The sequence below is a fragment of the Mirounga angustirostris genome, unplaced genomic scaffold, assembly GCF_029215605.1.
Source record: "Mirounga angustirostris isolate CCGP_5_RB_7025 unplaced genomic scaffold, mMirAng1.0.hap1 SCAF_8, whole genome shotgun sequence".
NCBI lineage: Eukaryota > Metazoa > Chordata > Mammalia > Carnivora > Phocidae > Mirounga > Mirounga angustirostris.
Window position 1 is genome coordinate 130,306,543 of NW_026991716.1, and position 13,156 is coordinate 130,319,698.

Sequence of the window (13,156 nt, forward strand, 5' to 3'; positions counted from 1 at the left end):
ATGACACCTGTGTATGTTCTCTGCACAGTAAAATTATGAATGATTTTGTCAAATGATTGGCGTAAATAAGGGTCACTTTATCTATAGCATATTCCTTTCCTAATGAACCATTGTTTTTTCTCCAGATCACTTTCAGTATTTTACCAGCCATCGGCATCCGGGCTTCCCATCCAGCATTATGGAAGGTTGTTTCTCTGCACCCCACACACTCATTTGCCCATACCTAGCCTTCTTGGATTCTTTCCCAGCCTCCATGATTTCCCATAATTTGCTAAACTGACACTAGTTTCAACCTCTTATTTCCCAATTAAGTGATCACATCAGCATTTAAAATATCAGCCCATTCTGGGGTGCCTGGGTGGCTCAGTCAGTTAAGCATCTGACTCTTGATTTCAGCTCAGGTCATGATCTCAGGGTCATGAGATTAAGCCCCGCATTGTGCTCCACGTCTGCTCCTCTCAAGTCTGTTTGAGAGTCCCTCTCCTCCCTCTCCCGCTGCCCCTCCCCACCCCCGCTCGTGCTCTTGCAATAAATAAATAAATAAATAAATAAATAAATAAACAAATAAAATATTTAAAAATATGTATCAGCCCATTCCTACTCACAAAAAAACGTACTTGTTTTTAATATTGCTGTGTTCTCTGTCATATAACCTGAGTTCAGAGGCACTTAAACACCAGCATTAAGTATTTGTTCAGGAGACTCCTGTTCTGACTTATAAGACCGTAGTATAAGGTACATTTTTTTAAAACAATGCAATGGATAAAAATGATTAACTAGATAAGCAGCCTTGGTTGGCTCAAAATCTAAAGCTTATTGATGCTTCTTCATACTCTAAGGGTGATAGAGGAAAGAGTATTTGCTTCAAATGCCACGGCTCTTGAGGGGGAAATCTGGTAGGAAATTTTAGGCGACTGCAGAAAAGCTCACTCAGCTTTCCTTCAGTTCTTTAACCGGATTAACATTAACGATTTCATTGTCATTTGTGTTTCTCCAGCTTCCAATTGTAGAAAAGATAAGAACCATTGCGCAGGCTGTGTATGGAGCCAAAGATATCGAACTGTCTCCTGAGGCACAATCCAAAATAGATCGTTACACGCAACAGGTAAAAGTTACACTTTTAAGGGGAAAAAAATCCGCCTTAGGCTCTTAAAATACTCACCTTGACGTAAGGACTGTTATAAGTCTCACCAGCCGAACATGATTTAATCTACGTGGTCTACAAAAATTGAATTAATATCCGTGGGTTGTTTGTTGACTATAAACAGAACAGTCGGGCGAGGGTGTATACCCTCTGATAGATACATCATTGACTTTCGTGGTTATCAGGTGGCTGATATGGGTGGTGTCGTATCTGTGATAAGAGGTGGTTAGTCCCTCCTGCTCAGCCAGAAACACTGAAACTTCTTGGATGTGTGGCTGTGTGTCAGAGCTGGATGATGTGTCGCACCCCCTCTTCATTGCAGGGCTCTTCCTATCTTAAAAATGTTACACGGTGCTAGGTAAGGCAAGTCGTCATGCAGCTTTTAAATATGGGGGTGTTTGGTGTTCCTTTTTTACGCAAGTGGTTCACTGGCTTGGTGCTGAGATTTTCCACCCAAGTTGAAGGTCCTGTCACCGTCTACCTCTAGAGAGTGACAAAGGCAAATCAGCAAGTGGCTGTGAAGGTGGTGGGGACTCAGCCGCCTGAGTCTGGTCCTAAAAATGATCATGTTTCATGGATTCCATCCACTGCAGCTCATTCAGCCACCCCGACCAAAATGACCCTAAGCCCCGGATGCCCCCTCCGGTTTGCTATGATATGATAGAAATCAAAGCACTTCCAAGAGCTTCATCATGAGCATCACGGATCTCCTTTTTTCAATTCCCAACTCCTAAATCCTATTTGTAAATCGTATTTGACATTATGCTGAATATACCAGTGCTGACCAGAGTATTCTCCCAGGTTTGGTAAGATAGTCAGCAACTTGTTTGTTCGTAGAATTTTCCAAGTATGACCTCGGCTTGTGCTTTTAAAAAATAAATAATTCCCTTGGGGCACCTGGATGGCTCAGTCGGTTAAGCATCCAACTCTTGATTTTAGCTCAGGTCATGATCTCAGGGTCCTGGGGTCGAGTGCTGCATCAGGCTCCACGTTCAGTGGGGAGTCTGCTTGAAATTCTCTCTTTCTCCCACTGCTGCTTCCTTGCATGCTCTCTCTCTCTCTCTCAAATAAATAAATAAATCTTTAAAAAATAAATAATTCCCCAGAATTATTCTACACACCGGCAGGATCTGCAGTGAAATTTCACTAGTATATAATGAAATGAGTAAAGTGAGGTCATTGTCATGAGTCTTTTTTTTTCACAAGTTTTTAATAATATTTAAGGACTATTATTTATTCTAACATTAGTTCCTTCCCTTTTTTTCAGTCTAAAAAACTTCTTTTTTATATGAACTAATGTGGTGCTAGTATATACCATATTGGTTTTTTTCTTTTTTTAAAATATCTGTACTGGCGGGGCGCCTGGGTGGCTCAGTTGGTTAAGCGACTGCCTTCGGCTCAGGTCATGATCCTGGAGTCCCGGGATCGAGTCCCGCATCGGGCTCCCTGCTCGGCAGGGAGTCTGCTTCTCCCTCTGATCCTCCCCCTCTCATGCTCTCTGTCTCCCATTCTCTCTCAGATAAATAAATAAAAAATCTTTAAAAATATATATATATCTGTACTGGCAAAATGTTAAATTGGAAACCTACATCAGTTCAAATTATTTCACTAGTTGAATGATCTCTAAGACCCAAAATTCCTACCAGAACAATTGTGATTGTCCCCCAGCAGAATTCTGATCATTGTATGAGAGTATTCCAGCATTTCAAAAAAGAAAGGCCCCACCCCACAAATGAAAATACCCTAAAATCGTCCAAATACTTTTAAATTGAATCATAAGAAAGTCTGCATGCGTTACCTCTGAAGACTGCATTCCTTTTATCCCTGTCTACTGAGGGAATATTCCTTAAAAGTTATGTGTTCAGTATGTGGTTGCCATTAATTAGCAAAGTCTCTAAAGGGACACTATGTACCCTTTAATCGGAACCAGGCTGCGAGGACACTGTCCTTTTTGTGAGACCCACATGTGACTTCCTGCCCTTTCACCTTTGGAACTCTGGGTCAGGCATTGCCTTTGGTCCTTAAAAATAAGAGGCTTAAAAAGTGACCTCATCTTAGTTCATATAATGTAATCGCAGATCAAATAGCCATGATTCATAAACCAACACAAAGGGACCCTTTGCTTCCTGACAGCCTCCAAGAATGAAGGAACAACAGGACTGAGAGCCTCATTACAGAGCCTTTCTCCAGATTACCTTTCTGAGCCCCAGATATTAATATCCTTGGAAATAGTTTCAACAGCTGCTATTGCTTCTACTTTGCCTGAAAATAGCCACACTTTCTCCCAAACACACACGTCATGGCGCCTTCCTTAAGGAGATTTCTCCGAGATAAATAATAGACACCCTCGGGCACCTGGGTGGCTCAGTTGGTTAAGCGGCTGCCTTCGGCTCAGGTCATGATCCTGGAGTCCCGGGATCGAGTCCCGCATCAGGCTTCCTGCTCGGCAGGGAGTCTGCTTCTCCCTCTGACCCTCCTCCCTCTCATGCTCTCTGTCTCTCATTCTCTCTCTCTCAAATAAATAAATAAAATCTTTAAAAAATAATAATAATAATAATAGACACCCTCAACCACGTGACGGTCACTTGGAAATGAGGGTTCATCCCATCTTCTTGCCCAGTGAACCGGCACCTGCCGTGTGCCTGATCTGAGCCTCGGGGATGGTGTGTAGTCAAGTTGAACACACACAGGAGCCTAATTTGTACTCAGTGAACACCTTTCCTTTCCTTTCTTACAGGGTTTTGGAAATCTGCCCATCTGCATGGCAAAGACCCACCTTTCTCTATCTCACGAACCTGACAAGAAAGGTGTACCCAGAGATTTCATTTTGCCCATTAGTGATGTTCGGGCCAGCATAGGTGCTGGGTTCATCTACCCTTTGGTTGGAACGGTGAGTAGCATTCTCCAGAAGCCTCCCCCAGGCTGTGTGTCCTGATGCCTTCAATCCTTATGTTCTGCCTACACTTTGCAAGCCAGGTGTTAGGAAATAATAGGACTTGCTATTTTTCTAAACATTCTCTTCCACCATGTAAAACTCCTCTGCCGTCATGGTTTGGATTTTTCTTTTTCTTTTCTTTAAGATCAGGTGTTCAGGATCTCTTGAGTCATAAAACTGATTCCACTCACAGAACTCGGAAGAGAGTAACTTGGTACAGTTCGGTCTGATGTTTAAACAGTGGAATGGCTTAGCATAGTGTCTCTGGACCTTTTTCACATTATTGTATTCAAAATGATAAGATTTTACTCTATTCAGATAAATGGAGGTGCCTGCTCATGCCAGGCTCATGCTATGTTAAGAATATAGATGAAAGCAGATGTTGAACAGGGGAGAAGCAAGGATAAACATGACAGAAGTGAGAAGAGGGTGAAGGACCATACTCTAGAAATGTCTACATTTACAGAGCCCTGCAAGGAGTCTGGGGGGACCCGTTGAAGGTCTGGGGGGTGTAAGGAGACCAGGGCTTCTTTATAGCCAACACAGTGATAGACCTTCCGTTGGTAACCATCAGTGGCCAAAATCTGACTTCTCATGCTTGGAGTGCTCCTGGATTAGATTTAGAACAAAAAAAGTCTAAGTCGCCATTATCCTTATTGTTGTTGTTACAGATTGATCCAAGTCCAAGCAGGAAACATTATAACAATTTTTTTAATAAGCCCATATGGCTCTGTTGTGCTGTAAATAAGCAGTGGATAGGCAAAAGTACATAAAAAATGCAAGATTTTTGCCTTGATGTTTATACATTTCATCTGATGTTGGGCAAAATGTTTTCAGTAGGCATCTCTTGAATTCTTTATTGCATCTGAGGCGTAGAGTTACCAGTAGGGGTGTCAGGAGCACAAGAGCACCTAGAAAGCGTGGAATTGGCATTCTGAATGCCCTCAGCCAGGGGTAGCAAGAGCAGCTTCCGACTGAGGTGGGTGAGAGAGGAGGGTACGTGGAAGAAGAGAGTCACGAGTACTTCACAAAAGCCGCAACCTCCGACCCGGGGAAACAGTGAATTTCAACTCAAGGGCACAATGTACATGACAGGCCCAGAGAAGTCCAGTGTGGCTGGGGTTGGACGGGATGGGGAGGCTGAGAAATGGCATTGGGATAGCAAGACGGGGCCAAGCTATTACAAAGCTTGATTACATCAACGGGAACTTGGGTTTTTCTCCTGTGCACACTGGGGAGTCACTTCAGGATGGTTTCTGCGTTTGTTTTGGGTTTTTGTATTTTTTATAAGAAGAAGAAGGTGATCTGATTTTTATTTTAGAAAAAGAGCTCTGACAGCCAATGGAGAATGTTCAGAGGGCCAAGGGCCAGAGCCAGGGAAATATCAGTTGAGGCCAGAGTTCATCAAGGTCAACACTGCAATCACTGAAGCTAACGTGGAGAGAGAGGCGACTTTGAGACATATTTAAGGGTAGCCACCTACACATGGGGTCATGGGGTGGGCCACTCGCAGCTTGACTGGGATGGTGGTGCCGTCAGTCCTGGAAGGAACACGGTGGGAGGCAGATGGGCAGAGCCAGAAATGAGTCTGGCTTAGATGTGGAGGACTGCGAGGGTTAACAGGATATATAAAGTGGTCTGTGGATCTATTAGAAATACAGACACAGCACTCAGAGGGAAGGAATAGAAAGGAAGGCCTTGAGAGTTTTAAGAATATAGATGAAAGCAGATGTTGAACAGGGGAGAAGCAAGGATAAGCATGACAGAAGTGAGAAGAGGGTGAAGGACCGTACTCTAGAAATGTCTACATTTACAGAGCCCTGCGAGGAGTCTGGGGGGACCCGTTGAAGGTCTGGGGGGTGTGAGGAGACCAGGGAATCCCACAGGAGTCCGCGGGAGGGTAGCAACAGTGTTGGTACAGGGAGAAGGGTTGAAATTTTATGGGTGCCGAATGACCTTTCCAGAAGGGAGGAGGGGCGTGATTGCAGAGGGGCACAAGGGAACTTTCTGGGGTGATGGAAATACTCTGTATTTTGATTATTTTGATTGTGGTGATAGTTCCATGACTATATACCTTTGTCAGAACTCATAGACCTACACAATAAAAAAGATGAATTTTACTGAGTATAACTTAACTATACCTCAATTAACAAAAATGGATAGTGAGAAGAGTTTGCTTTTTATGCTCCCTAGAATGGCCTCAATGATGGCAGCTCCTCAGTGCTAAAAGTCTCCTGAGCGTTGGTCAGTGAAGGCCTTTGCTTAGGAATAAGAGCACAGCCTGGGAGAGCAGCCCAGAGAGACTGGAAGACCGAGAGACGAGGGGCTGTGCTGCGGAGCGGGGGGCGGGGGGGCAGAACCGAGGAGAAAGTCAGCCTCCTTCAGAATCTATCCTGTCTTGCCCAGATTAAAACCCCGCAGTATCTCACCCAACAAATTCGTTCATTCATTCATTCATTCATTCAGCCAGTGTGCATAAGGCACTGTGTTCAGCGCTCTGGGTAATCCCCCAAATAAAGAAGCTTTCAGTTCTAGCAGCTTACAGCTAATAGAGGTAGATAGAACTGAATTAGAGAGACAGTGGTTTGGTATAAAAATTAGGAACCAATAATTGATAGCCTTAATAGTTCTGAGCATTTGATAGTCATTAAATAAAAATCATCATATAATCTAAAATCCTGTGGTCACTAATAAGCAAATGTATGCTATGCATCCTTGCCCGTCCCGCCACCACCACGTGTGAGAGCAGTTCTGACATCAGAATTCTAGAACCGCCGCTGCTCCACTCATAGGACAACGACTGTGTGGATTCGACCCCGGGGGGGTGGCCGTGGGCTCACTGGGTGTCCTGAGGAGAGCCTTCTGCCACCGTGTGGCGCCCCCACCTCAGGGCAAGGCGGGGAGCATCAGTGAAACAATCCAGCCTGAGGAACCAGGAAGGAAGTGGTGTCTGACTAAAGAAGTTCCTGGAAGTCAGGGAACGGTCACGGTCACATGGAGGCGGTGGCCTTAGAGGTCCGCTTTCCATGCCGGCAGGAAGTTGCGCGTGGATCAGGGCAAACGCACCGCTGGGAGGCCAGGATCGCCTAATAAGGGCTGGTATTTACTTTTACTTGATCCCATTTTGGCCCCTGCCCCAGTCTGCTGAAATGCTTCCAACATTCATCACCCTTGCAGGAGACACGGTGTAGTAATTTCCTGCCGAGATGACCGAGAGAAAGGGGAATGGGGACACCGGAGGGGCTGGTTCCTGCAGGTGGGAAAATTCTAGCATCGTGAGTCACTCTTACTCTTAATCACAAAACGTGCTTATTTGAGTACTTGTGAAACACATATCCGTCTATCCACTCCGGAAGGAAAGCCCAAACTCAGACCTCAAAAATCAGAAAGCTTCTCATTTTTTCTGCAGTGTTCATTCATTCTCTCAGTCTCTCATACAACCACGTGGAGGTGAACAAGATCAAGTCCTTCCCTAATGGGTCTTATGATGTACCCTAGTAAAAGAAAACATAACAAGTACAGAAAGCTGTGGACTTGAGAACAAAGGAGAAGCACCCTCTGACTACGTAGTAGGTCTAAAAGGGGAGAATGTCAATAAAGCAAGTCTGTCCTCAAACAATAAACATCTCCAGCCCTGCTGACTTTGAGCAATCACGCGGTAAAATGCTGGGGAGTTCAGTTTTCCCCTCCAGATTTAGCTTTGTAAATATTTACTGCCTAACCTCCCCTCCCCCACTGTCTTTACTTATAGGCCGATGTTTTTTGCCATTTAATTTTTTCATCATGTTCTATTTACTTATTACACAATACAAAAATAATGGTAGTAAATACCATTAACTGCCGTAGACCCTTCACCAGTACATTTCACTTTTCCCCAAGCCGTTTGTATAGAAACACCCAATACAAGGATTACGCAGCTTATGGACATCTGAGGCCTTTATTACCACTCTAACGTGCATTCACAGAGTTTCCCATCTGGCTGTAGCTAATTTTTCCTTTGTAAAATAAGTCTTCATTCCTACTAAGCACCGTATGTATTCTTGTTTCTCTTTAGTGACATACTTACGTATTATTTCTGGCATATTATTGAAAGCTCCAAAATAGTACAAGATTCTTGCTCAGCTCCTCACTACTTAATGAATCTCCCTGTAAGAAACAGTTTAACAAATACAGATCTTTGATGTGGGAAGAAAAGAGCAAATTGTTTTCAAGATTTTCCTACCCTGTATTCTACAGATTACCCTGTTACGTTATGTTTCCAAAATTCTTTCAAAGCTCATGGTTTATGGTGTTCAATAAACCGAATAGCTTATAAAATTTCTCCAAAACAGTCTTGGGCCAAAAGAAATCTACTAGGTGGTCTTTGTCTTCTGGTCACATTGTTTTGATATTGTCTTTAAGTTTCTATAATTTACAAGGGCTCTTTAATCATGTGGCGTAAATTTCACGACATAAAAATATTAGCCTGTAAGTGAAGTATGTGCCATGATAGAATTGAGAAGTAAATTACACCCCACATAGAGAAAGACTATGAAAGACACCAAAATGGTAACACTGGGCTGCTATATTATAAATAGCTTTTTTTCTTTACTTTTCTGCTTACTTCAGTATCTGCATGGAGCATGTGGCCCTTTTATAACATGAAAATACAATAAATAGTGGCACCTGGGTGGCTCAGTCGGTTAAGCGTCTGCCTTCAGCTCAAGTCATGATCTCAGGGTCCTGGGATCGAGCCTCGAGTCGTGCTCCCTGCTCAACAGGGAGCCTGCTTCTCCCTCTCCCTCTGCCCCTCCCCCTGTTCATGCTCTCTCTCTCTGCCTCAAATAAATAAATAAAATCTTAAAAGAAAAGAAAATACACTAAATAGGCAGGTGATTAACTAAAAGCACTTGGAAACAATGTTTATATAAGGCCAGTCGGTTGCCAGGGAGTCAGGACACATGTGCAGCAGGTGGAATCTGGCAGGTCGCATCACCTTGCCCATCGCAGCTGCCCTGCAGGGTTTAAACACCTGTAAAGTTGAGACACTGAAGGAAGCACAGAGGACTTAGGATGTTCCCATAAGAAATGCACCCCTGAGTGTGGTTCGTCTGGTTCTGTCTAATGTCTGCTGGCCCCAGATCTGCTATGGAAGCACAAGACTGTGTTTTCTCTGCTCACTTGTCCAGGGGCTCTTCTTGGCCACCGTCATGGGGTAGAGAGCAGATGAGTATGTCCTCCCTTCTCAGGCGCTCTCACACAGCTCTGCATGGAGCTCACAGCTGCATGGAGAGGTGTCCAGCTACCTGTGAATTCCACCAAAGGTCCATTTGATGTTAGTGTTCAGTGTATCTGACTATTCTCTTTCAAACACGCACCGAGCCTCCCAAAGAACTTAGAAAGAAGTCCTCATGTAGTGAGGCCCTCTTGAATCTGAAATCTTCTTTATTGACAAACATGGGGCATAAAATGAGGACATGACGACTCTCAGGGACAAGAATATGGGCTAGAATCTTGGGGTTAAGCAGCCTCCTGGTTCACACCTAAGGGATTATGTTGTCCTAGGCTGCTGATATGGGGATCACTGCCAGGTAGAGCATTTCTGGGAGGCAGAGCTGCCCCTTGAAACCGTACAGAAATAGACTGAGTGCTTTCGCCTCACAGACTGACAAGCAGAGAAAGACATCTTGGCTGGGGACTAGACAATGCAGCGGGTCAAAGCTCCCTCCTCCCTTCCCATGCCCTTCACTTTGGTCCCTGCACTCTTCCTGGAGCAGAGCAGTGTTGGTGTGTTTTTTGCTCCTGCCATGATTGGCCTGGCCTGGACCCATCACGGTGTGCGGGTCTATCCAAGGAAGAGGGGCCGAAAGATCAGTGGTAAAGCAAGCAGTTTATGGAGCGAACAAACGAACGAGCACTGGTGTGGCCTTCATTTCCACTCTGACCTGACCCGGCTCCATCTCTGCCCAGGTCTGACCTGGTCAGCCGCTGACTGCATTGCTTGGCCGGGCTCTGGAAAGCAGGAAACTGCTGGAGTGTAGTTGGGAAGTGAGTGATGTCATCCACAACTCATGCTGGGTGGAGACTTAGTGGACTGGGGGGCAGGGGGTGGGGGGAGTGAAAAAGTAGACTGTGGCCCCACCCCGCTAAGTCATGGCCGGTTTGTTCTTTCTCATGTTTTGGTTAAGCTCACTTTGTAAAAGTATGTCCTGAATGTTTAGTTTCTACTGGATCTGATTCAGGTCAGCGACGTTATTCTCAGGCTCCGTGGGGATATGTTCTCTCCTCTGTGTGCCGGCCCCACTTAGGGACATGTGGTTATAAACTTGCTTCACTCGGTTAAGCATGAAGGTGAATTAATTCAGACCTTGTAGGTTCAAATCAAATGCATCACTCCCCACATTTTCCAAAGATTTATGGCCAGTTACGTAGTGAAAAAATTAAACATTCACTCTCTGGGCTGCACTTTAAGATTTTATTTATTTATTTGACAGAAAGAGAGAGAGAGAGCACAAGTAGGCAGAGCGGCAGGCAGAGGGAGAGGGAGAAGCAGGCTCTCCGCTGAGCAGGGAGCCCGACGTGGGGCTCGATCCCAGGACCCTGGGATCATGACCTGAGCTGAAGACAGCCACTTAACCGACTGAGCCACCCAGGCGGCTCCCCCCACCGGGGGTGTACTTTAAATGCAGTGGATAAGCAGTCACGTAGTAAAGGGCTCACTGTCCCATGAGATCATGCGGAACTCCCTTGGCCATGGAGCATCCCTCAGACCCTCAGAAACTACAAAATCACCCCCTCCTTTTTACTCCTTGCCCTCCCTCTCTTGCTTTCCCTGCCTTCCCACCCCAATCCTCCCAAGTAAACAAAGAATTCTAAGCTGATTTCTTTTGAGTCCTGCGAACAGCCTTTCTGTCTCCCCTGCTCCTTGGCTCTGGTTACCCCAACCACCTGAAATGAACCAGCCTTCCGCCCTGTTCATGGCTCTCCCTCTGCAGCTGGGCTCTGTTTCTTCATACCATGTCCTTTCACTCCGTTCCTGGGGATCTGCTTGGTTTCCTCTGCCCACCCAGCTTGGGACCCCTGCCCGCTGCTCTTCCTCATCTCTGCATCAGAATTTCCTGCTTTCTCCCCAACATGCCTTCCTCTGGCTCAGGCATCCACTTGGCCCCTCCCCCCGATGTCCCTGCAGCAGGCTGCCTGGTTGCTTTGTGACCACATCTTCCTCCCCAGTGTCCAGAGGCCAGCTACACGTGTGTCTGTCCAGCAGGAGAGAAGTCGTCCCTGTCTTCCGGTGTGACATGTTTTAGGGGAAAGGAAGGTGACCAGCAGCACTCTCGAGTTCCAGAAACCGTTTATCAGATTGACGAGCCAGGGGAAGCTCTGTGACTCATGAAAATGACATTTGTTCTCTATTGCAGAAGGTTGCCTAGGTCCAAGTCCATTTGCTTACAGGATCTTTTTTCGCCCCTAGTTTGATGCTGATTTATTTTTAGCATAAATATAAAATTACTTTAAATGAAATTGGCCTTGGCTGGGGTAATAGGCTGAGAAATAACATTTTCAGATATCTCTGTCATTGAGTTTAAGTTTTCACCTATGGTTATCAATCCCCATGTGTTGGTTCTTTCTTACTTTTCTACAAACCGAGAAGAGGGTGCTTACAGTGCTTAGGCATCCAGCCCTACAATCGGTATATTGATCTTTTGTTTTCTCTAGGGATTGGTGAAGTATTGGCCCGTTTCTCCTCCACTTCCATCTACAGCCTACTTGTTTTCTCCCTGTGTTTGGTTTGGATTTAGAGCATAACATTGATAATGGAAGCATTCCCCAGTCCAGAACTTCTGAAAGACACCCATAGAATTATCTGGTACTCCTGGAGCTTCTCTTTAATTCTGTGCCTCTTTGTTGTATACTTGGATATCCCAGTCTTTAGTAATATGCATATAATCAGAAGCAGCTCAGTAATTTATGTGAGAGAAATAAAATTAATACAAACGAGAATACCGGTTTTCCCAACTAAAGGGCCCAGCAGTCCTCAGAGTCAGTTTGAGGGCGTGGTGGGAATGGATGAATAGAAAGAGAAGCTAGATTTATCGGAAAATATCACACTTTAAACCTACAATTATAATTTTTGAGGAAAATATAATTGATAATATCTGAATTCAGGGCAGTTTACAGGCCTAAATATATGTGTTCATTCATGTATCCACCCATGGATATCAGATTTTTAAATGTTAAAATACATAATTGACATATTATGTGTCTCCATAAAATATCTGCTGTATATCACTTTTGAAAGAATTGGTTGTCCTTTAGTCTTTACTAGGTATCACTGAAAATTCAAAATATTTTATACCAGTGAGTATCACAGATCTAATTTAATCAGGGAACAAATGTAAAGCTCTTAGGTATTGGGGATATAACTTATGTTAGATTAAGTGATCAAATGGAGGTATTTATTTATAAGTCCCTGGACGACCCGTAAAGAAAATTCATAGACATATTGCCAACCCCCTGTAAGAATTTGCTGGGGTGACTGCATTAAGTATTAGTAATAAAGGCACCACAGTCTGCCAACGAGGAGACTTAGGGCTGGCAACAGAAGTTGCTGCATCAATCATGGACATCATTCTTCTGTTGGAGACTCATTCCAACCCCAAGAATCAGCTCTAGAGACTGTAGGACCCATAAAACTATCTTCCTTACACTTTCCAAAATCCATCATCCCATTCCCAAATTTATCTGTGTTTCTCCTCTGAATACAGACTTCCCCAAACTCCAGACCTTCTCCCCAGGACTGGCGTTGGGGAGACGGTCCCCTGCGACACCTGCTCACGTCCAACCAGTCCATCTCTCACTTGAGTGTGCCCTTGACCTTGTGCCGCCAGCTCCACCCAGCTAAGAGGTGGGGTGTCTGTGTCTTTCCCACGCCGCCTTGCCCAGCATCTCCTGTTCATCCAGACCCTCCTGGTAAGGACCATGTCTTCAGTTCTCTTGACCTTTCCACCCTTGGAAGCCCAGTGTAGAACATACATTTTGAGCCGCCTGTGTGTGTTGGTAGCCTGCCAATTCCACAGAACTCTCTGCCGGTGTGAACT

General features: G+C 44.9%; 1 protein-coding gene across 4 annotated transcripts in view; it reads left to right on the top strand.

Moving 5' to 3' along the window:
- MTHFD1L (methylenetetrahydrofolate dehydrogenase (NADP+ dependent) 1 like) overlaps positions 1-13,156 on the top strand; it is a 186,104-nt gene that overhangs the window by 133,729 nt on the left and 39,219 nt on the right. For 2 of the 4 annotated variants that reach the window (XM_064598226.1, XM_064598224.1), the window contains exons 25-27: positions 998-1,105; positions 3,882-4,034; positions 12,824-13,028. In XM_064598226.1, coding sequence (XP_064454296.1) covers positions 998-1,105; positions 3,882-4,034; positions 12,824-13,028 — 466 coding nt within the window. The remainder of the gene's footprint in view (positions 1-997; positions 1,106-3,881; positions 4,035-12,823; positions 13,029-13,156) is intronic. The other 2 variants (XM_064598227.1, XM_045865742.3) reach the window with 1 other exon arrangement.